At 43.8% G+C, this 24581-nt stretch overlaps 1 protein-coding gene across 1 annotated transcript; it reads left to right on the top strand.

Annotated features, from left to right (window-relative positions):
* The first annotated feature begins 654 nt into the window (after positions 1–654).
* LOC112228957 (four and a half LIM domains protein 1-like) lies at positions 655–24356 on the top strand. Its single transcript, XM_042309560.1, has 6 exons — positions 655–811; positions 14429–14613; positions 20743–20917; positions 23033–23202; positions 23382–23568; positions 23783–24356. Exons 2-6 carry the CDS (start codon positions 14458–14460, stop codon positions 23932–23934), a joined length of 840 nt encoding a protein of 279 aa, XP_042165494.1. The 5' UTR covers positions 655–811; positions 14429–14457; the 3' UTR covers positions 23935–24356.
* Positions 24357–24581: the final 225 nt, after the last annotated feature.

Genomic DNA, 24581 nt, shown 5'->3' on the forward strand with positions numbered 1-24581 from the left:
TAGATATATCTATATATATTATTTAAAAAATCTGCTTGCTTTCTGTCTGTTTTTGGTCATTTAACTGTTTTTCCATCCCGAAAATTACCACTTCTATGCAGAAACAACCCTGTAATTAGCGCCAGTAATTTCTTCCATATTAAAGGGATAGTTCGAGATTTTGTCAATGAAGCCATTTATCTACTTCCCCAGAGTCCGTTGAACCGGAACAGCTAGCATGCTAACTTCCAGTCATTGCGCTAACGCTAGTTAACATTGGCTCATGAAACTACTTCTAACTTCTTTCATACTGGATGCAAATACATAGAAATGGTATCCATGATGGTATTCTTTTGCAGCTAGCGTTATTCATAATTTTGTTTTTTAAATCACCAAAAATCCCCCCCCCCAAAAGTTTCCCAATTATATATATTTTTAAATCGCAGACCTCCTGCAGTACCTCCTCAGATCCCAGTTTGAAAACCCCTAACATAGGCTACACTTTCAGTTTAAAACAATTGTGTAAAGAATAGTGCTACAATTAAAAAACAAAGATCAATCAACATTTCAGACCAATAAGTAGGCTTATTGTTAATTCAACCATTTCCTGAAGACCTGGCTAATATATTCTGCATGGAAATACAGTACTTTTGCGTTTATTCGAAGGCAGTCATATCCTGTCATGATTTATTACCCTATATCCTGCCTCCAGAGTGGTTTGCATTTTTTTTGTAGGTGCCTTATACAGTAGTAGGCTATATCCTGTGCAGAATAACTGGCGCTTGTGCAGATCAGGGAGTGCGTGCGCGTCCCACAACTTTATTTGAACTTGGTAAGTTGCATGGACAGATCCAAATCTTGTCGTTATTGATTAATACAAGGACATTAGAAAATATTTGTAGACCTGTTGGCAAGGCATGTTTTTCGATTCAATTGTGAATGTAAAAGCTATGTAAACACGAATGTACAGTTGCCAGTCCATATAATGCAACATGGCAACAAAGACTGATATTGTTTCTAATGTGCATCTTCGACTTCTGCATTTCATGTCTGTCTTTTATTCGAGAATCAGCAATATATACCACATTTTAACAAGCCTATTATTAATAGTTTTCTGCACATGAATTGGCTCCATGATGATTACATTCCAAACTCTGGCGACTTCCGTTAAATCACCGGCGTTAGTAATAGGAATATGCCTGCTTTAATAGATCGTCATCTTTCTTTAAACACCGAATACTATTTATTTTGAATCAATTAGAGACTTTAAAAAATGCTGTAGGGCTATTTGCAGTAATGTGTTGAGTTGGTTGGGGCGTTGGCTGAAATATCATATGCAACATGCTGACTTGTGAAAATCTTCCTCCAAAATCTGTTTCTTATTAAGATTTTTCAGTGTAGGGATGGACCTCTGGGACTGAGGCATGTGATGGTAGAAACATGCATCACCAAGATCAATTAAATGAATTCCTGTCCTCTCTCTATCGCTCTATCTCTCTCTCTTTATGTCTCGCACTCATTATCTCACCTCCTCTCCGTCTCTGTGTGTCTGTGTTTGTCTGGTTTAAAGTCCAATTGTGCTATCGGACAGATGTTGGCCCATAGAGCGCTTCTTTCAGCAGCTTTCCCGCTCCCAGAAAAGAGCTAACGTCAGAGGTCGCATGCAGAAAATGAATTACTATGAGCTCAGTGCTCCATAAAATCTTAATTTGCTCATATTTATGTATGGCTGCTATATAAAGCTGACTCTTATCCATCCTGTAAAATGGTAGGCAAGTATACCCCAAAAGATCTTGACACCTAGATAGTTTGTGTGTATGCATTGATATGTTTGTGTGTATGCATTGATATGTAGGTATGATATGTGTGCGTTTTTAAAATTGTATGTCGTTCTGTGCTTGAGCTGTTCTTGTCTAATGCTGTTCTGCATTATGTCATTCTGTATTATGTTTTGTGTGGACCCCAGGAAGAGTAGCTGCTGCTTTTGCAACAGCTAATGGGGATCCTAATAAAATACCAAAATACCTACAGTACCAGTCAAAAGTTTGGGCACACCTACTCATTCAAGGGTTTTTCTTTATTTGTTCTATTTTCTACAATGAAGAATAATATTGAAGACATGAAAACTATGAAATAACACATATGAAATCATGTAGTAACCAAAAAAGTGTTAAACAAATCAAAATATATTTTAGAGTTTAGATTCTTCAATGTAGCCATCCTTTGCCTTGACAGCTTTGCACACTCTTGGCATTCTCTCAACCAGCTTCAACTGGGGTGCTTTTCCAACAGTCTTGAAGGACTCCCCACATATTCTGAACACTTTTCCTTCACTCTACGGTCTAACTCATCCCAAACCATCTCAATTGGGTTGAGGTCAGATGACTGTGGAGGCCAGGTCATCTGATGCAGGACTCCCTCACTCTCCTTCTTGGTCAAATAGCCCTTACACAGCCTGAAGCTGTGTTGGATCATTGTCCTGTTGAAAACAAGTGACAGTCCCACTAAATGCTGTGGTATTCATGCTGGTTAAGTGTGCCTTGAATTCTAAATAAATCACTAACAGTCACCAGCAAAGCACCTCCTCCTCCATGCTTCAAGGTGGGAAACACACATGCGGAGATCATCCATTCACCTACTCTGCGTCTCACAAAGACATGGCAGTTGGAACAGAATCTCAAATTTGGACTCATCAGACCAATGGCCAGATTTCCACCGGTCTAATGTCCATTGCTCGTGTTTCTTGGCCCAAGCAAGTCTCTTCTTCTTATTGGTGTCCTTCAGTTGTGGTTTCTTTGCAGCAATTCGACCACGAAGGCTTGATTGACGCAGTCTCCTCTGAACAGTTGATGTTGAGATGTGTCTGTTACTTGAACTCTGTGAAGCATTTATTTGGGCTGCAATTTCTGAGGCTGGTAACTCTAATGAACTTATCCACTGCAGCAAAGGTAACTCTGGGTCTTCCTTTTCTGTGGCGGTCCTCATTAGAGCCAGTTTCATCACAGCGCTTGTTTGTTTTTGCGACTACTTGAAGAAACTTTCAAAGTTCTTGAAATTTTCCTGATTGACTGACCTTCATATCTTAAAGTAATGATGGACTGTCATTTCTCTTTGCTTATTTGAGCTGTTCTTGCCATAATATAGACATGGTCTTTTACAAAATAGGGCTATCTTCTGTATACCACCCCTACCTTGTCACAACACAACTGATTGGCTCAAACGCATTAAGAATGCGTTAACTTTTCACAAGGCACACAGGTTAATTGAAATGCATTCCAGGTGACTACATCATGAAGCTGGTTGAGAGAATGCCAAGAGTGTGAAAATCTGTCATCAAGGCTAACGGTGACTACTTAGAAGAATCTCAACTATAAAATATATTTTTATTAGTTTAACACTGTTTTGCTTACTACATGATTCCATATTTGTTATTTCATAGTTTTGATGTCTTCACTATTCTACAATGTAAAAATAAAGAAAAACCCTTGAATGAGTAGGTGTGTTCAAACTTTTGACTGGTACTGTATATCTTTACATACAGTGAGCTTCAAAAGTATTGGGACAGGGACACATTAGTTGTTGTTTTGGCTCTGTATCTCACGGCCGTCGTTGGAAGGAGACCAAAGTGCAGCGTTGTGAGTGTACATTTCTCTTTTATTTAGTAAATGCCGCCAACAAAACAACAAACGAAAAACAACCGTGAAGCTTACAGGGCTATAGTGCCACTAACAAAGATAACCTCCCACCCTAAAGGGGAAAGGGCTACCTAAGTATGGTTCCCAATCAGAGACAACGATAAACAGCTGTCCCTGATTTGAGAACCATACCTGGCCAAAACATAGAAATACAAAATCATAGAAAACAAAAACATAGAATGCCCACCCCAAATCACACCCTGACCAAACCAAATAGAGACATAAAAAGGCTCTCTAAGGTCAGGGCGTGACACTGTACTCCAGCACTTCGGATTTGAAATGATACAATGACTATGAGATTAAAGTGCAGACTGTCAGCTTTAATTTGAGGGTATTTTTTATCCATATTAGGTGAACCGTTTAGACATTGGCACTTTTTATACATCATCCCCCACATTTTAGGGGACCAGAAGTATTGGGACAAATTCACTTCTACTGTATGTGTATCAAAGTAGTCAAAAGTTAGTATTTGGTCCCATATTCCTTTCACTCAATGATTAAATCAAGGTTCTGACTCTACAAACTTGTTGGATGCATTTGCTGTTTGTTTTGGTTGTGCGAAAATGTATCCACTCACTACTGTAAATCGCTCTGGATAAGAGCATCCGCTAAGTTACTAAAAATGTACATGTAAATGCTTCAGATTATTTTGTGCCCAATAGAATGAATGGTAAATCATGTATTGTGTCATTTTAGTCACTTTTACTGCAAATAAGAATTGAATATGTTTCTAACCACTTTTACATTCATGTGGATGCTACCACGATTACCGATATTCCTGAATGAGTCGTGAATAATGATGAGTGAGAAAGTTACAGACGCACCAGTGTAGGCTAGCTACATCAGTCTAGCTTTTCTACATGGAACACAAGCTAGATCACACTTTGCTCAATGAATAATATTTATTAGAGCCATGGAGGATGCTACCCTTACACAGGTAGAACAGAGCAGGTCTCATGCCCCAGCACTGACACACCCGTGTCCATGCTGGGCTATGATAGCAGGCATAGACAAACACCACATGTGCATCACCAGCTTGGGGCTTGAGCACGCTAATGCAATACTCACTAACCCCGATTCCTGCGTACAGCGGTGTAAAGTACTTGAGTAAAAATACAGTGCCTTGCGAAAGTATTCGGCCCCCTTGAACTTTGCGACCTTTTGCCACATTTCAGGCTTCAAACATAAAGATATAAAACTGTATTTTTTTGTGAAGAATCAACAACAAGTGGGACACAATCATGAAGTGGAATGACATTTATTGGATATTTCAAAATTTTTGAACAAATCAAAAACTGAAAAATTGGGCGTGCAAAATGATTCAGCCCCTTTACCATGGAGTGCAGCAAACTCTCTCCAGAAGTTCAGTGAGGATCTCTGAATGATCCAATGTTGACCTAAATGACTAATGATGATAAATACAATCCACCTGTGTGTAATCAAGTCTCCGTATAAATGCACTTGCACTGTGATAGTCTCAGAGGTCCGTTAAAAGCGCAGAGAGCATCATGAAGAACAAGGAACACACCAGGCAGGTCCGAGATACTGTTGTGAAGAAGTTTAAAGCCGGATATGGATACAAAAAGATTTCCCAAGCTTTAAACATCCCAAGGAGTACTGTGCAAGCGATAATATTGAAATGGAAGGAGTATCAGACCACTGCAAATCTACCAAGACCTGGCCGTCCCTCTAAACTTTCAGCTCATACAAGGAGAAGACTGATCAGAGATGCAGCCAAGAGGCCCATGATCACTCTGGATGAACTGCAGAGATCTACAGCTGAGGTGGGAGACTCTGTCCATAGGACAACAATCAGTCGTATGTTGCACAAATCTGGCCTTTATGGAAGAGTGGCAAGAAGAAAGCCATTTCTTAAAGATATCCATAAAAAGTGTTGTTTAAAGTTTGCCACAAGCCACCTGGGAGACACACCAAACATGTGGAAGAAGGTGCTCTGGTCAGATGAAACCAAAATTGAACTTTTTGGCAACAATGCAAAACGTTATGTTTGGCTTAAAAGCAACACAGCTCATCACCCTGAACACACCATCCCCACTGTCAAACATGGTGGTGGCAGCATCATGGTTTGGGCCTGCTTTTCTTCAGCAGGGACAGGGAAGATGGTTAAAATTGATGGGAAGATGGATGGAGCCAAATACAGGACCATTCTGGAAGAAAACCTGATGGAGTCTGCAAAAGACCTGAGACTGGGATGGAGATTTGTCTTCCAACAAGACAATGATCCAAAACATAAAGCAAAATCTACAATGGAATGGTTCAAAAATAAACATATCCAGGTGTTAGAATGGCCAAGTCAAAGTCCAGACCTGAATCCAATCGAGAATCTGTGGAAAGAACTGAAAACTGCTGTTCACAAATGCTCTCCATCCAACCTCACTGAGCTCGAGCTGTTTTGCAAGGAGGAATGGGAAACAATTTCAGTCTCTCGATGTGCAAAACTGATAGAGACATACCCCAAGCGACTTACAGCTGTAATCGCAGCAAAAGGTGGCGCTACAAAGTATTAACTTAAGGGGGCTGAATAATTTTGCACGCCCAATTTTTCAGTTTTTGATTTGTTAAAAAAGTTTGAAATATCCAATAAATGTCGTTCCACTTCATGATTGTGTCCCACTTGTTGTTGATTCTTCACAAAAAAATATATCTTTATCTTTATCTTCATATCTTTATGTTTGAAGCCTGAAATGTGGCAAAAGGTCGCAAAGTTCAAGGGGGCCGAATACTTTCGCAAGGCACTGTATTTTTAAGTACTTAAGTAATTTCTTTGGGTATCTGTACTTTACTATTCATATTATTTACAACTTTTACTTTTACTTCGCCTACAGTCCTAAGGAAAATAATGTATTTTTTATTCCATACATTTTCCCTGACACACGAAAGTACTTGTTATATTATGAATGCTTAGCATGACATGGAAATGGTCCAATTCACGCACTTATCAAGAGAACATCCCTGCTCCTCTCCATCAAGGGGAAGCAACTACTCCCAGTGGTCCCAGCTTGCGAGGCGGAAACCCAACTCAACTGGGACAAGCTCTTGTCCAGCAAGGTCCAAACCAGGCACTTTGATAGGCCTTGGCAAGCTGCCGGTGGTCGAGCCGTCATTGGCTAGCCACCTCAACCCCAGTTTCTCTTCTATGACCGCCACTGCTCTCCCTGGGAAGACGGAGCGCTTCACAGTCTCCATATTCAAAAAAGTTTACGTATTTGCGGAGCGTCCAGTACAGGCGTCGAACGTAACATCCCTGCTGTTGGCTTACCAGGCAGATTTGTTACAAGAGATGGGCAATCTCTTAATCACAGACAGCCAAACTAGGACCTATGGGACGAGATCTGCATCATTGCAGATCTCAATCTCCGGGCAACCAGAGGCGCCATCCAAGGCTGTGGGCATGCCATGATCCTTGGGGTGCTGGGGGAGAGAGCCTTGTGGCTCAACTTGTCCAGCCTCACAGACAGGAAAAGGGCAGATTTCCTATGTTTGGACCTTCTGTCGCCACCATGCGGCAGAAGTGTGAACTTCGCAGTAAGGAAGGCGAGTGCCCCGCTGACCTGGGTACCCTGACAACCCGGTGTCCCCCTCCTGGAGCCAAGGCTTCGCGGCACGGAGAGGGCAATTAGCTTGCCCCATCCTGGACATACGGGTCCTCAACTTCTTTCTGAGACATGTTCTCTCGCTCCATTCACTGAGGCGACTGGTTTACTTCAGTCGACATGCAGGACACTTAAGTATTCAGTCAACAAAGTAGGTTTCTCAGGTTTGCCTTTTGTTCCATTCGGGCTAGCCCTGGCTCCCCGGACGTTCAGCGAGTGTGTAGAGGTACCTCTAGCTCTGCCTAGATCGTCGATTACCTGCTTGGCTTCCCTACGCAGGAGCAAGCGGTACGTGACACGGCTTCCCTTGTAACCCACCGCACCGAGTTAAGGTCCAAGATCAACCAAAAAAAGAGCTGTTTGGTGCCCAAACAGAGAATAGAATACCTAGGCATCAAGCTGGGTTTTCTCTCTTATCGAGCTACTCTTGGACGACCACATCACGTTGTTCCCGACAGTGCCTCTACCTGTTCAACAGGGTGCACTCGGTCACACTCAGAACATGTCTCCTAGCGCTGCGGTCTGCACAGGTCATCACCGGGGGCAAACTACCTGCCCTTCGGGACACCTAAAGCACCCGGTGTCACAGGAAGGCCATAAAGAGCATCAAGGACAACAACCCCCCGAGCCACGGGCCTGTTCACCCCGCTATCATCCAGAAGGCGAGGTCAGTACAGGTGCATCAAAGCTGGGACAGAGAGACTGAAAAACAGTGTTTATCTCAAGGCCATCAGACTGTTAAATAGCCAATCACTAGCACAGAGACGCTGCTGCCTACATACAGACTTGATATCATTGGCCACTTTAATAAATGGAACACTAGTCACTTTGATAATGTCACTTTAACAATGTCTACACCAATACAGCTGTGGTGACATATCTTGTCATCTCATATGCATATACTGTATTCTATACTATCTACTGTATCTTAGTCTATGCCTTTCTGACATTTGCTCATCCATATATTTATATATTCTTAATTCCATTCGTTTACTTAGATTTGTGCGTATTAGGTATTTGTTGTGAAATTGTTAGATATTACTTGTTAGATATTGCTGCACTGTCGGAACTAGAAGCACAAGCATTTTGCTACATCTGCTAAACACGTGTATGTGACCAATAGAATTAGATTTTATTTAATGGCGTCCACCATCTCACTAGTACAGCTAAGATTACTGAGAATGAGAGACTCCCAGCGTTGGTTATCTGCTCATTGCCCGTGTCCATGACAGCACCTTGATTGAAAGATAACGTTGAGCACAGATTGTGGTTAATTCCCTAATACACTTTCTGCCCTTTCTTCGAAACTGTCACATCCTTGTCAGGACAGACAATACAGCTGTGGTAACATACATCAACCAACAGGGTGGAACTTACTCTCTGCATCTACACAGACTAGCTGTCAAGATTATTCTGTGGAGCAACGCACACCTCAAATCAAATCAAATGTTATTTGTCACATGCCGAATACAACAGGTGTAGACCATACAGTGAAATGCTTTACAAGCCCTTAAAGAAAAATTCACGTCCTGGGTGTACTGAATGTAGGGACGGACTAGTTGTCCAGAGGGAATCCCCTTTACGGGGATTGGAGACTCCATCCCCAGATGGTGAACCAGATCTGGGAGAGATATGATATAGTCACCATAGATCTCTTCGCATGCTCTGTCCGTTGTTCTTTGCAATAGCAGGATACGCACCACTGGGATTGGACGCGCTGGCTCTACTCTTTTCCTCCTCTATGCTTGATACTCCCCACCCTGAACAGAGTGATGGAACAATGATTATTCCTAATCTTGGTAGCCCCTCGATGGCCAGGGAGGCTCTGGTTAGCAGAGATCATTCTTCTGCTTTACGACAATCCCTGGCAACTACCATTACGAATTGAGAGATTTTCCATCCTCACCTAGGAACCATGGCCCTCTGGGGCAGGCCCGTGACAGGAGAAATCTGAATGCAACAGGCTGGACTCTCAGAGTCACTGAGACTATACAGTGCCAGAGCCACTCCTACACCCTCACTGTATGGAAACATGTCGTGGGACCGAAAACAGATTATTCCTTACCAATGCTCTGTATCCGAGGTTTAATGCTTCTTGCAGAACCTTTTGGACAGAGTGAAGGCTTTATCCAATGTTAAAGTCTAACTAGCTGCTATCTCATGTAGGCTTCGACATTAAAAGAATAAGGAAACACCTTCTGTTATGTTATTTCATGAAGGGAGCGCGTCACGCTTACACCCATTCTCCAGGCCTTTAGCCCCATCTTGGGATCTGTCTATTGTGCTTGAGGCAATTCCACAGCAACCTTTTGAGCCTCTGGAAGGTTTGGAGTTGAAATATCTCTCCTTCAAAACATCTTTGCTGATTGCCCTTACATCTGCAAAGCGAGTGAGTAAGCTACACGCACTGTCAGTCCACCACTCGTGCCTAAAGTTTATCCAAAGTAACATACTCAATCCCGCCATTACACCTAAGGTCAGTTTGAATTGCAATTGTCTCGCCTTAGAGCTCATGGCTTTCCACCCACTGCCCTTGACTTCTACAGAAGAAGGAGTGGTGATGATGTTGGGACTACCCTGGCTTCGGAGAACATGTCTGTAATACGGGAGTTAGCCATATCCCATTGTGAGAATGCTTTTCATTGACTACAGCTCAGCGTTCAACAGCATAGTGTCCATAAAGCTCATCAGTAAGCAAAGGATCCTGGGACTTAACACCTCCCTCTGCAACTGGATCCTGGACTTCCTGACAGGCCGTCTCCAGGTGGTAAGGGTCACATCTTCCACGCTGATCCTCAGGGGTGCATGCTCAGTCCCCTCCTGTACTCCCTGTTCACCCACGACTGCGTGGCCAAGCACAACGTCAACACCATCATTAAGTTTGCTGACAACACAACGGTGGTAGGCCTGATCACATACAACGATGAGACGGCCTATAGGGAGGAGGTCAGAGACCTGGCAGTGTGGTGCCAGGACAACAACCTTTCGCTCAACGTGAGCAAGACAAAGGACTACAGGAAAAGGATGGCCGAACACACCCCCATTCAAATTGAAGGGGCTGTAGTGGAGCGGGTTGAGAGTTTCAAGTTCCTTGGTGTCCACATCACCAACAAACTATTATGGTCCAAACACACCAAGACAGTCATGAAGAGGGCCCGACAAGGCCTTTTCCCGCTCAGGAGACTGAAAAGATTTGGCATGGGTCCCCAGATCCTCAAAAACTTCTACAGCTGCACCATTGAGTGCATCCTGACCGGTTGCATCACCGCCTGGTATGGCAACTGCTCGGCATCTGACCGTAAGGAGCTACAGTGGGTTGTGCACACAGCCCAGTACACACTGGGGCCAAGCTTCCTGCCATCCAGGACCTATATACTAGGCGGTGTCAGAGGAAAGCCCCAAAAATGGTCAAAGACTCCAGTCACCCGAGTCATGGACTGTTTCGTAAATATTTTCTTAACTCTTATTTTCTTAAAACTGCATTGCAGGCTTGTAAGTAAGCATTTCACGGTAAGGTCTACACCTGTTGTATTCGGCGCACGAGACAAATAAAATGTGATTTGATTTGAGCGTCAGACATCGAAGTGAGTATTTGCGTAACCCCGGTTCTACGATAATATGAGTAGATGTCTCACCGCATTTCCATGCTCAAAAGAGTGCAAGGAACAGAGGCACCCTTGAGAATGACCAGTGGGTTGGCGAGTGGCGTCTTATTCGGAGGAGAGGGGCTCACCTCATTCGCCACTCACCTTGTCTGTCTCCAACAGACATTGTGTGAGTCATTACTCAAGCCATAAGTGATCCACTGAGTGAATCCGATTGTGAGACATCTCACTCATATTATCGTGGAACCAGGGTTATGCAAGTAACCACAAGGTTTTATTAGATGTTTAGTGTCTGCTCTTTTCTGTACAACCTAACTTCTCAGTTACCGAGCTACTGAGTTCAGGTGAGCTCTTTAGGGAAAGAGGTACTGAGAGAGAGCAAGAGAGACCGAGAGGGGGGGGGCATACATTGCCTGTTTTGGCCTACTTTCAACCTTTTTACAAGTATCTGTGAAAGTGATCATAACGTATGACTCACACAGATGTCATACGGAGCCCCTTGTAAAATGCCCATGTTGGTCGGTGTCAGTCAGCTGCTGATAGGTATCTGGCTCATGTCCAGTAAAAGTGTATTGCTGGAAGGATAGTGTGTACTTGTGTGTGAACTAGACTATAGGCAGTTTCTGAGAATAGTTCGGCAGTTTTTGCAGACTGTTGACAGCTTGAAGCAGACTGTGCCACCAGTCTACCAGACGTCCTGTTTCTCAGCTTTCCTCCACATTCTTTAGTGATAAGCTCATGCCAACATACCAGAACCCTACAATGCTTCCCCAGCTGCTGAATTGTCTTCTCTCTGTTTGTGTGTGTGTGTGTGTGTGTGTGTGTGTGTGTGTGTGTGTGTGTGTGTGTGTGTGTGTGTGTGTGTGTGTGTGTGCGTGTGTGCGTGTGTGCGTGTGTGTCTGTGTGTGTCTGTGTGTGTGTGTGTGTGTGTGTGTGTGTGTGTGTGTGTGTGTGTGTGTGTGTGTGTGTGTGTGTGTGTGTGTGTGTGTGTGTGTCTAAAAGCTGTTTGAACCACAGGATGGTGTCATTGTCCCAATTCTAATTAGGTCTCCCTCATCTGTGCCACTGGTTAGGGGTGAGGTAAAGCACCAAACCCTTTTCCATGGCCAGAGGGATAAAAACAACTTTACTATAGAGAGAGAGGGAGGGGGAGAGAGGCCACAAGGCAGTATATGGCTTGCCAACCACTTTGGAATTTCCGTAGAGTCCCGTGGCTGATGCATATCCCCTGCTGAGAGAGACCTGGCCACAGATGCTCTGGTTTTGCCGTGTCCCCTCTTTGGCTGTAGCCCTTCACACATACCCAACCAGGATCCAGATGCTGGCATGAGATGTCAGAGAAGCAAGAGTCTACCGCTCTGTTTCCAAATAACTCTTATCGTTTCCATGGAGATCAGATCAATTCAGATAAAAGAAGTTTGCTTACCTCTGACGTCATCGTCAGAGTCATTGTTAAGTTCCTGTGCGTACGTGTCTGCATTTGTCGAGGATTGGCCAGAAAACAGTGATGATAGCATGCAGCACAGAGCAGAATGACTGGCCTATGAATGGCGGTCATTGTTCTGAGTAGCTCAAGTTACCTCTGACTGCCAAACCACCCGGGCTACTGATAATGGTGGTTGTGGCTCACTCAGAGATAAAGAAAAGTCATTGACTTCTTTCATTTCAATGTTCTCATTGGTCATACCTTAACATAGATGCCAGTTCTCCTTTTTTGGGGGAGGGGGGTAAAAGCAACACAAGAGGAGGGGGAAATGTAGATAACGTCACGTGTGTCTATGAAAGAGAGAGAGCAAGAGATGGGGGGTAAAAGCAACATAAGAGGAGGGGGAAATGTAGATAACGTCACGTGTGTTTATGAAAGAGAGAGAGCAAGAGATGGGGGGTAAAAGCAACATAAGAGGAGGGGGAAATGTAGATAACGTCACGTGTGTCTATGAAAGAGAGAGAGCAAGAGATGGGGGTAAAAGCAACATAAGAGGAGGGGGAAATGTAGATAACGTCACGTGTGTCTATGGAAGAGAGAGAGCAAGAGATGGGGGGGCGCGATGGTGGAATAGAAGGGTAAAAAGAAGGATTTCAACCGAGGAAGTGAAGAAGAGAAAAGACAGAGAAGGTGTGGGTTGGCCTCAGCTGTCAACTCAACAGAAGATACATTAGATTATGGAAACTTTCTGTGGGCACTGGCCCCTCTCGTTTTTGTTTTCTCATGTGCTTAAGTGATGCGTCAGTCTTTTACAGGTTACTACGGGAGATGAGGAGATGGTAGGGAAGATAGTTAGAGACAACATGGGACATGAATGTGCTCCAATTTGGTTTGTGCATTCAGACTGTCACTGTCTGAAATATGCTAGTGCAGTGAAAATGGCTGGGCTATTTGAGTCTGTGGTCAGGTCTAAGGAAGTGGCAGACATTCCCTGGGTTCTAACTGCTTTACACTGCACTTACAACAACAAGCTCTTTAACATGATTTTCTTTTTTCAAACACCATCGGTTCTTTATTGTAAGTGTTTGCACACAGCATATGGATTTTGTTGTGTTAAACGTGCATATTTCTGTCCTAGCAACAATGGAAAAACCGTACACATTGTAATAGATGAACGTAAGAGTCTAGCTTTTGTGTGCTGTGGGTCCCTAGTACCTCTTCTGCTTCACAGAGGGGGTCCAAAGGGAGGGTACGCTCACTGGGTCTGTCAAAGAGCTGTGTCAACAGTCCAGGTCTCACCACATTCATACCAGGCATTCCTTCATGTGCACACCTCCCTGCACAAACATACCGTTCACACGCACGAACGCATGTTCACACACATACACACTCACACCTAGTACATGCACAAGAACATGCTGATATAGTAAAAAAGGTGTGTGTTGGCTATAATCAGTCTCCGTTGTTTAGGTTCCACTCATTTTACATATGGATTTGATTTATTTTCTGTCATCCTAACCCTACCATCAGGGATCTATTTGTGATCTATGGCAGGGCACGTGGTGATTTTCTCCAGACCTTTTTATGCCCTTTCAACCAGTCATAGTTCATTCTCCGTTTTACAACATCCCTGCCGGTCATATTAGTTGAAGATAAGCATAATGTGAGGAACATGCACAGTCTACCTCTTGTTTGCTGTGATTACACAGCAAAGCAACCGGGCTCCAACCCAGTTCTCCCTTGTTAAAAGATGTTGAACAAATAGCATCTTATCAACACCTTCAGTAAATATTACGGCATGGTTTCCCCGGGAACGGTTTCGATTGAATAGTGTTCCGTCTCTCCTTGTTCACAGTTCACTTCTTTCATTCCCTCATATCGTTAGAGCTACACTACTAGAGCTACGCTGTCCCTCTGTGGCAACAAGAAGTAATGCAAGTGGCCAAGTAATGTAAAACCCAGTCATTACCACATCTGATAGCTTTCAATTGTATTGATGTACTCTGCAGGACTTACACCATTTTACTCTGACGACAGCTCCTGAAACACACCACTTGTGGTAAACAGAGCAACAACTCAGTATGTCCTCTACGCCTGTGTGTTTTCCAGGTGTTTGCTGCCCTGCTGTTGATGTTGCCATGGCGGACAGTATGAACTGCAAATACTGCCGGGAGGACCTGAGTGGGAAGAAGTACGTTAAACAGGAGGAGAAGCCTGTCTGTGTCCGATGCCATGACAAGTTCTGTGCCAACAACTGCACTGAGTGCCGCCGCCCTATTGGCATCGACTCCAAGGTGTGTGTGTGTGTGTGTGTTCAGTGACACCTCCCATGTCTTATATACTGCCATGAAGTGTATTTTACGTATTACATGTGTTATGTTTTTTTTGTGTGTTTCCATATGGGTTTGTCTATACCTGCACACTGTCAGCACGTGTTTTCATGACTGCAGACTGTCTGTCTAGACTTGTTTATGAGTGCACACTGTCTACACAGCAGTTGAGGGAGAAAACCATTCTACTCCTCCCTTCCTAAAGATAAAAACTTAAACATGTAAGGACTGTTCAACTTTGGTCTGACCAATTGGAATCTATGCTTCAGGATTGTTTTTTCAATTGTCACGTTCTGACCTTAGTTCCTTTGTTATGTCTTTGTTTTATTATGGTCAGGGCGTGAGTTGGGTGGGTTGTCTATGTTCCGTGTTCTATGTTGTGTTTTGCGTTTGGCCTGGTATGGTTCTCAATCAGAGGCAGGTGTCGTTAGTTGTCTCTGATTGAGAATCATACTTAGGTAGCCTTTTCCCACTTGTGTTTTGTGGGTGTTTATTTTCTGTGTCTGTGTGTTCCACACGGAACTGTTTCGGTTAGTTATTACACGTGTCGTTTATTGTTTTGTTTCAGTGTTCGCTTGTTTTAATAAAGAGCATGAACACGTACCATGCTGCGCATTGGTCCTCCAATCCTTACTACTCCTCCTCGTCAGTAGTAGGGGCTGACGTGAGAAAGATATTTAAACGTGTTAACCCTTGCAAGGCTGCCGGCCCAGACGGCATCCCTGGCCGCGTCCTCAGAGCATTTGCAGACTAGCTGGCTGGAGTGTTTACAGACATATTCAATCTCTCCCTATCCCAGTCTGTTGTCCCTATTTTCTTCAAGCTGTTCACCATAGATTCTGTTCCCTCATCACTAAGCTCGGGGCCCTTGGTCTGAACACCTCCCTGTGCATCTGGGTCCTGGACTTCCTGACAGGCCGACCCCAGGTGGTGATGGTAGGCAACAACAAGTCCACTATTCTGATCCTCAACACGGGGGCCCCACAAGGGAGCGTGCTCAGCCCCCTCCTGTACTCCCTGTTCATCCATGACTGCATGGCCACTCAATCATAAAGTTTTCAGACAACACAATAGTGCTAGGCCTGATTACCAACAATGATAAGACAGTCTACAAGGAGGAGGTGAGGGCCCCTAAGACACTCATGAACTTCTACAGATGCACCATTGAGAGCATCCTGTTGCGCCATGTCATCGCCTGGTACGGCAAATGCACCGTCCACAACCGCAAGGCTCTCCGGAGGGGGGTATGGTCAGCCCAACGCATCTCCGGGGACACACTGCCTGCCCTCCAGGACATCAACAGCACCCGGTGTCCCAGGAAGGCCAAGAAAATCAGAAAGGTCCTCAGCCACCAAGCCACAGCCTGTTCACGGCCTGTTAACAGGCGCATCAAAGCTGGGACTGAGAGACTGATAAACAGCTTCCATCTACAGGCCATCAGACGGTTAAATAGTCATCACTAGCCGGCCTCTGCCCAGTACACTGCCCTCAACTTTAGTCACTGTTACTACCACCCAGTACTCTACCCTGCACCTTAAAGACTGCTGCCTATGTCAAATCAAATCAAATGTATTTATATAGCCCTTCTTAAATCAGCTGATGTCTCAAAGTGCTGTACAGAAACCCAGCCTAAAACCCCAAACAGCAAGCAATGCAGGTGTAGAAGCACAGTGGCTAGGAAAAACTCCCTAGAAAGGCCAAAACCTAGGAAGAAACCTAGAGAAGAACCAGGCTATGAGGGGTGGCCAGTCCTCTTCTGGCTGTGCCGGGTAGAGATTATAACAGAACATGGCCAAGATGTTCAAATGTTCATAAATGACCAGCATGATCAAATAATAATAATCACAGTAGTTGTCGAGGGTGCAGCAAGTCAGCACCTCAGGAGTAAATGTCAGTTGGCTTTTCATAGCCGATCATTCAGAGTATCTCTACCGCTCCTGCTGTCTCTAGAGAGTTGAAAACAGCAGGTCTGGGACAGGTAGCACGTCCGGTGAACAGGTCAAATCAAATGTTATTAGTCACACATGAAAGTCTTACTTACGAGCCCCTAACCAACAATGCAGTTTAAAAAATATGAATAAGAATAAGAAATAAAAGGAACAAGTCATTAAAGAGCAGCAGTAAAATAACAATAGCGAGACTATATACAGGGGGTACTGGTACAGAGTCAATGGGGTCACCTGTTAGTCGAGGTAATTGAGGTAATATGTACCTGTAGGTAGAGTTATTTAAGTGATTATGCATAGATAATAACAGAAAGTGTCATCGGCCAACTTAATGATGGTGTTGGAGTCATACCTGGACGTGCAGTCATGAGTGAACAGGGAGTAAAAGAGGGGGCCGAGCACGCACCCCCGAGGGGCCCTTGTGTTGAGGATCAGCATGGCGGATGTGTTGTTACCTACCCTTACCACCTGGGGGGCGGCCCGTCAGGAAGTCCAGGATCCAGTGTTTAGTTGTTTAGTCCCAGGGTCCTTAGCTCATTGATGAGCTTTGAGGGCACTATGGTGTTGAACACTGAGCTGTAGTCAATGAATAGCATTCTCACATAGGTGTTCCTTTTGTCCAGGTGGGAAAGGGCAGTGTGGAGTGCAATAGAGATAGCATCATTGGATCTGTTAGGGCGGTATGCAAATTGATGTGGGTATAGAGTTTCTGGGATAATGGTGTTGATGTGAACCATGGCCAGCCTTTCAAAGCACTTCATGGCAACAGACGTGAGTGCTACGTGTCGGTAGTCATTTAGGCAGGTTACCTTAGTGTTCTGCTTAAAACAGGTTGGTATTACAGACTCAGACAGGGAGAGGTTGAAAATGTCAGTGAAGACACTTGCCAGTTGGTCAGCGCATGCTCACAGTACATGTCCTTGTAATCCATCTGGCTCTGCGGCCTTGCGAATGTTGACCTATTTAAAGGACTTACTCACATCGGCTGCGGAGAGCGTGATTACACAGTTGTCCAGAACAGCTGGTACTCTCATGCATGTTTCAGTGTTATTTGCCTCGAAGCGAGCATAGTAGTAGTTTAGCTAGTCTGGTAGGCTCGTGTCACTGGGCAGCTCTCGACTGTGCTTCCCTTTGTAGTCTGTAATGATTCGTCGGAGGGCATAGCGGGGTTTCTTTTAAGTTTCCGGGTTAGAGTCCCACTCCTTGAAAGCGGCAGCTCTAGCCTTTAGCTCAGTGCGGATGTTGCCTGTAATCCATGGGGTATGTACGTACGGTCACTGTGAGGACAACGTCATTGATGCACGCCTCAGTGCCATCAGAGGAATCCCGGAACATGTTCCAGTCTGTGCTAGCAACACAGAACTGTAGCTTAGCATCTGTTTCATCTGACCAGTTATTTATTGACCAAGTCACTGGTGCTTCCTGCTTTAATTTTTGTTTGTAAGCAGGAATCAGGAGGATAGAATTATGGTCAGATTTGCCAAATGGAGGGCGAGGGAGAGCTTTGTACGCTTCTCTGTGTGTGGAGTAAATGTGGTCTATTGTTTTTTTCCCTCTGGATGCACATTTAACATGCTGATAGAAATTTGGTCAAATGGATTTAAGTTTCCCCGCATTAAATTCCCCGGCCACTAGGAGCGCCGACTCTGGATGAGCTTCTTCCTGTTTGCGTAATTTTTTACATTTTTTTGAACCTTTATTTAACTAGGCAAGTCAGTTAAGAACAAATTCTTATTTTCAATGACGCCCTAGGAACAGTGGGTTAACTGCCTGTTCAGGGGCAGAACGACAGATTTGTACCTTGTCAGCTCGGGGATTTAACTTGCAACATTCCAGTTACTAGTCCAACGCTCTAACCACTAGGCTACCCTGCCGCCCCAATACAGATCATTGAGTGCGGTCTTAGTGCCAGCATCGATCTGTGGTTGTATGCCGATACAGCGTATAACCAGACAGCTGTGTGTTGATAATGTCGTCATTCAGCCACGACTCTGTGCAGCATAAGATATTACAGTTTTTAATGGTTGGTAGTTTAATCTTCCTCGTAGGTTGTCGATTTTATTTTCCAATGATTGCACGTTAGCTAGTAGAACAGAAGGCGGGGGGGAGTTATTCGATCGCCTACGAATTCTCAGAAGGCAGCCCGACCTCCTTCCTCTTTTTCATCGTCTCTTCACCAAATGACGGAGATTTGGGCCTGTTCCCGGGAAAGCAGTATGTCGTTCACATCGGGCTCGTCTGGCTCGTTAAAGGAAAAAAAAGCTTCTGCCAGTTCTTGGTGAGTAATTGCTGTTCTGATGTCCAGAAGGTTTTTTTTTAAAGTTACAAACAACACAAAAAAAACGAACTAAAAAACACAGTTGGTTAGGAGCACGTAAAACATCAGCCATCTTCTCCGGCGTCTTGATACAATGTACATAGGCATTGAACACTGGTCTCTTCAACAATGTTTACATACTGTTTTACCCACTTTATATGTACAGTTGAAGTCGGACGTTTACATTCACCTTAGCCAAATATATTTAAACTATAGGATTGAGGTCAGGGCTTTGTGATGGCCACTCCAATACCTTGACTTTGTTGTCCTTATTAAGCCATTTTGCCACAACTTTGGAAGTATGCTTGAGGTCATTGTCCATTTGCAAGACCCAAGCTTTAACTTCCTGACTGATGTCTTGAGATGTTGCTTCAATATATCCACGTAATTTTCCTTACTCATGATGCCACCTATTTTGTGAAGTGCACCAGTCCCTCCTGCAGCAAAGCACCCCCACAACATGATGCTGCCACCGCTGTTCTTCACGGTTGGGATGGTGTTCTTCGGCTTGCAAGCCTCCCCCTTTTTCCTCCAAACATAACAATGGTCATTATGGCCAAACAGTTCTATTTCTGTCATCAGACCAGAGGATATTTCTCCAAAAAGCACAATCTTTGTCCCCATGTGCAGTTGCAAATTGTAGTCTGCTTTTTTATGGCGGTTTTGGAGCAGTGGCTTCTTCCTTGCTGAGCGGCCTTTCAGGTTATGTCGATATAGGACTCGTTTTACTGTTGATATAGATACTTTTGTACCTGTTTCCTCCAGCATCTTCACAATGTCCTTTACTGTTGTTCTGGGATTGATTTGCACTTTTCACACCAAAGTACGTTCATCTCTAGGAGACAGAACGCTTGAGCGGTATGACAGCTGCGTGGTCCCATGGTGTTTATACTTTCGTACTATTGTTCGTACAGAATGTGGTGCCTTCAGTTGTTTGGAAATTGCTCCCAAGGATGAACCAGACTTGTGGAGGTCTACAATTTTTTTCCTGAGATTTTGTCTGATTTCTTTTGATTTTCCCATGATGTCAAGCAAAGAAGCAGTGAGTTTGAAGGTAGGCCTTGAAATACATCCACAGGTACACCTCCATTAGACTCAAATGATGTCAATTAGCCTATCAGAAGCTTATAAAGCCATGACATCATTTTCTGGAATTTTCCAAGCTGTTTAAAGGCACAGTCAATTTAGTGTATGTAAACTTCCGACCCACTGGAATTGTGATACAGTGAATTATAAGTGAAATAATCTGTCTGTAAACAATTGTTGGAAAAAATACTTGTGTCATGCACAAAGTCCATGTCCTAACCGACTTGCCAACACTATAGTTTGTTAACAAGAAATGTGTGGAGTGGTTGAAAAATGAGTTTTAATGACTCCAACCTAAGTGGATGTAAACTTCCGACTTCAACTGTATATACTGTTTTCTAGTCAAGGCTCATCCTATATAACTACTGCTGCACACACATTTTCTATTCATATACTGTCCATAATGTCTGTACACACCATCATATACATATATATTTATATTCCAGACTCTGACATTGCTCTTTGTGAAATGTTTCTATTTCTTAATTTGTTTCTTTTTATTTTGGGGGATTTATGTGTATTGTTTTGTAATTGTTTGGTATTACTGCACTGTTGGAGCTAGGAACATTAGCATTTCACTACACCCGCGATAACGTCTGCAAAATATGTGTACGCAACCAATAACATTAGATTTGATTTGAAAACATTGACTTTCTTTCCCTCCTCCATTCCCTTCTTCTCTCTGCCTTCCTTCCTTCCTCCCTCCCTTCCTCCCTTCCTTCCTTCCTTCCTTCCTTCCTTCAGGAGTTGCAACATAAAGGCCGTTATTGGCACGCAGACTGCTTTCGCTGCTACAAGTGCTACAAGCCATTAGCCAAGGAGTCCTTCAGTGCTAAGGATGACCGCATCATGTGTGGGAAGTGCAGCTCCCGGGAGGATGCCCCTCGTTGTCACGCCTGCTACAAAGCCATTCTAGCCGGTAAGGGACACTATGGGCTAAGACTCACTGATTTGCGTTTGACATTAAATGAAGCTAGTGATATTTATGCCCTCTGTATGATTCATTTCTTAGATGCTCTCCATCACGTGAACTTAGATTAGTAAACGCTTTCCTGATTTTTAGTTAAGTGGAAATGTGCATTTCAAACAATAACAAAGTGGACACCCCACTACTGTTTTGATAAATAGCTTAGGGTTGGGTCTGGAGAAATGTAACCAGTTTCAAATGCATAGACAGAGCTATAGATGGAATGACTGACCATCCATAAAATTGATGTTTTCAGGCTATTCAGTACTTGTTTACAATGACATTATTTATAACCAAAGGAGTAAAACAAGCTTTTATTTTGGGTTCTGATGGGGTACGACAGTTGAACTAAGCTCATAAGTTATATTCAGCAAGAATCAATAGGTATATCAGTCATGGCCAAAAGTTTTGAGAATGACACAAATATTAATTTCCACAAAGTTTGCTGCTTCTGTGTCTTTAGATATTTTTGTCAGATGTTACTATGGAATACTGAAGTATAATTACAAGCATTTCATAAGTGTCAAATACTTTTATTGGCAATTACATGAAGTTGATGCAAAAAGTGTCAATATTTGCAGTGTTGGCCTTTCTTTTTCAAGACCCCTGCCATCTGTCCTGGCATGCTGTCAATTAACTTCTGGGCCACATCCTGACTGATGGCAGCCCATTCTTGCATAATCAATGATTGGAGTTTATCAGAATTTGTGGGTTTTTGTTTGTACACCCGCCTCTTGAGGATTGACTACAAGTCCTCAATGGGATTAAGGTCTGGGGAGTTTCCTGGCCATGGACCCAAAATATCGATGTTTTGTTCCCCGAGCCACTTAGTTATAATTTTTTCCTTATGGCAAGGTGCTCCATCATGCTGGAAAAGGCATTGTTCGTCACCAAACTGTTCCTGGATGGTTGGGAGAAGTTGCTCTCTGAGGATGTGTTGGTACCATTCTTTATTCATGGCTTAGGCAAAATTGTGAGTGAGCCCACTCCCTTGGCTGAGAAGCAACCCCACACATGAATGGTCTCAGGACGCTTTACTGTTGGCATGACACAGGACTGATGGTAGCGCTCACCTTGTCTTCTCCGGACAAGCTTTTTTCCGGATGCCCCAAACAATCAGAAAAGGGATTCATCAGAGAAAATTATTTTACCCCAGTCCTCAGCAGTCCAATCCCTGTACCTTTTGCAGAATATCAGTCTGTCCCTGATGTTTTTTCCTGGAGAGAAGTGGCTTCTTTGCTGCCCTTCTTTGACACCAGGCCATCCTCCAAAAGTCTTTGCCTCACTGTGCGTGCAGATGCACTCACACCTGCCTGCTGCCATTCCTGAGCAAGCTTTGTACTGGTGGTGCCCCGATCCCGCAGCTGAATCAACTTTAGGAGATGGTCCTGGTGCTTGCTGGACTTTCTTGGGCGCCCTGAAGCCTTCTTCACAACAATTGAACCGCTCTCCTTGAAGTTCTTGATGATCCGATAAATGGTTGATTAGGTGCAATCATACTGGCAGCAATATCCTTGCCTGTGAAGCCCCTTTTGTGCAAAGCAATGATGACGACACGTGTTTCCTTGTAGGTAACCATGGTTGACAGAGGAAGAACAATGAATCCAAGCACCACTCTCCTTTTGAAGCTTCCAGTCTGTTATTCAAATTCAATCTGCATGACAGAGTGATCTCCAGCCTTGTCCTCATCAACACTCACACCTGTGTTAACGAGAGAATCACTGACATGATGTCAGCTGGTCCTTTTGTGACAGGGCTGAAATGCAGTGGAAATGTTTTTTGGGGATTCAGTTCATGTGCATAGCAATGAGGGACTTTAGAAATGAATTGCAATTCATCTGATCACTCTTCATAACATTCTGGAGTACATGCAAATTGCCATCATACAAACTGAGGCAGCAGACTTTGTGAAAATTAATATTTGTGTCATTCTCAAAACATTTGGCCACGACTGTATATATATATATATATATCATTAATTCAAAAGTCAAAAAATGTATGTACCAATTGCAGATTGCCCCTTTAAACCATCATAGAGACTGATGTGTGTTTTTTTCTTTCCTAAAGGCTCTGAGAATGTGGAGTATAAAGGCAATGTGTGGCATGAGGACTGCTTCACCTGTTACCAGTGTAAAAAACCCATCCGCTCCCAAAGCTTCCTGACCAAAGGCACTGACATCTACTGTGGCCCTTGCCATGAGAAGAAGTTTGCTAAGACCTGTGTCAGCTGTAAGCAGGTAACATAAAGATTTCATTTTTTCAATGACCTCCAAATTCTTGGATATCATTGATGGATGTTCATTGTCAATAAGCCAATTGGACCAAAGTGGTTGATTTGAAACCAATGGTTCTCCTGTATAAAGGACATGACGATTCCCCTCTAAACTGACTTGACTCTCTGCCGACCCCTGTCTAGACCATCACCTCCGGGGGAGTGAACTACCAGGAGAACCCATGGCACTCAGAATGTTTTGTCTGCAGCTCCTGCCGAAAGCCTCTGTCTGGGACCCGCTTCACCTCCCACGAGGAGAAGGCTTTCTGTGTGGACTGCTACAAGACTACTGTAGCCAAGAAATGCAGCGGCTGCCAGAACCCCATAACAGGTCAATACGCGCTCGCACACACACACTCTCGCACACCCACAGACGCACACACACACACACACACACACACACACACACACACACACACACACACACACACACACACACACACACACACACACACACACACACACACTCTCTCTCTCTCTACCCCCACTATTGAACGATTGTACACATTTGTAATTGTTTGTTGTTTTTTCTCGGTCCCATCCAGGTTTCGGCAAAGCCACCAATGTGGTGAACTACGAGGGCAGCTCGTGGCATGAGTACTGCTTCAACTGCAAGAAGTGTTCCCTGAGCCTGGCTAACAAGCGCTTTGTGGCCAACGGAGGGAACATCTTCTGCTCCGACTGTGCCAAGGACTGAGGTGAACTTGGAACAGAAACAGTGGGTCTGCTAGGCCAGCTTTTCAGGGATGTGAAGCTGAAAGCAATTGTTTTACTTTTCATTTTACAGCGATAGCGAGGGATACAAATATTTGGATGAAATCTGTGGATTCGGTGGGGTAATCGAGTATCTTCCTAAAGATTGGGGTCATGTTCTACAGGAGACATTTCAACCCTGGGGAACTTCAAAACCGTAGCTGTTAATTCAAAGGTCTTAAAGGGAAAAACAGTGTCCCAGAGAGATTGCTTAGCTAATAGTTATTGTGATAAGCACTTTAAATTTGTCACTTACCGTGCACAAAGCCAATGAAAATATCTGAAAATCCAATATAATGAACTGCATGTCTGGTGTCTTGCATATGTGGGTCTGTAATCAGCAATAAACAAATATATTTCCACAAAGTTGTGTGATTTTCCTTTTTCTGTGTTCCCAAGCATTGGGAGGGACTCTGGTTTCTTTTGTCATGATCGTTGTAATTACATTGAATTGTCACATATTGGGTTCAGTATATACTAGGTATAACATCCTTACTCAAATAAAAATTCAAAATCTCAGACCCATGGACAAATGCCTAATTTATCCAGCAACACAGACGTTTTACTGTACGGTTTGTGTGCCATCCAAAC

Source organism: Oncorhynchus tshawytscha, linkage group LG30 (assembly GCF_018296145.1).
Source record: "Oncorhynchus tshawytscha isolate Ot180627B linkage group LG30, Otsh_v2.0, whole genome shotgun sequence".
In the NCBI taxonomy this organism is placed as follows: domain Eukaryota; kingdom Metazoa; phylum Chordata; class Actinopteri; order Salmoniformes; family Salmonidae; genus Oncorhynchus; species Oncorhynchus tshawytscha.

Coding starts and splice junctions, on each gene's coding strand:
- LOC112228957 (XM_042309560.1), top strand. CDS start 14,458: ATGGCGGACAGTATGAACTGCAAATACTGCCGGGAGGACCTGAGTGGG. Junction 14,614..20,742: donor CTATTGGCATCGACTCCAAG/GTGTGTGTGTGT, acceptor TCCTTCCTTCAG/GAGTTGCAACATAAAGGCCG. Junction 20,918..23,032: donor CTACAAAGCCATTCTAGCCG/GTAAGGGACACT, acceptor TCTTTCCTAAAG/GCTCTGAGAATGTGGAGTAT.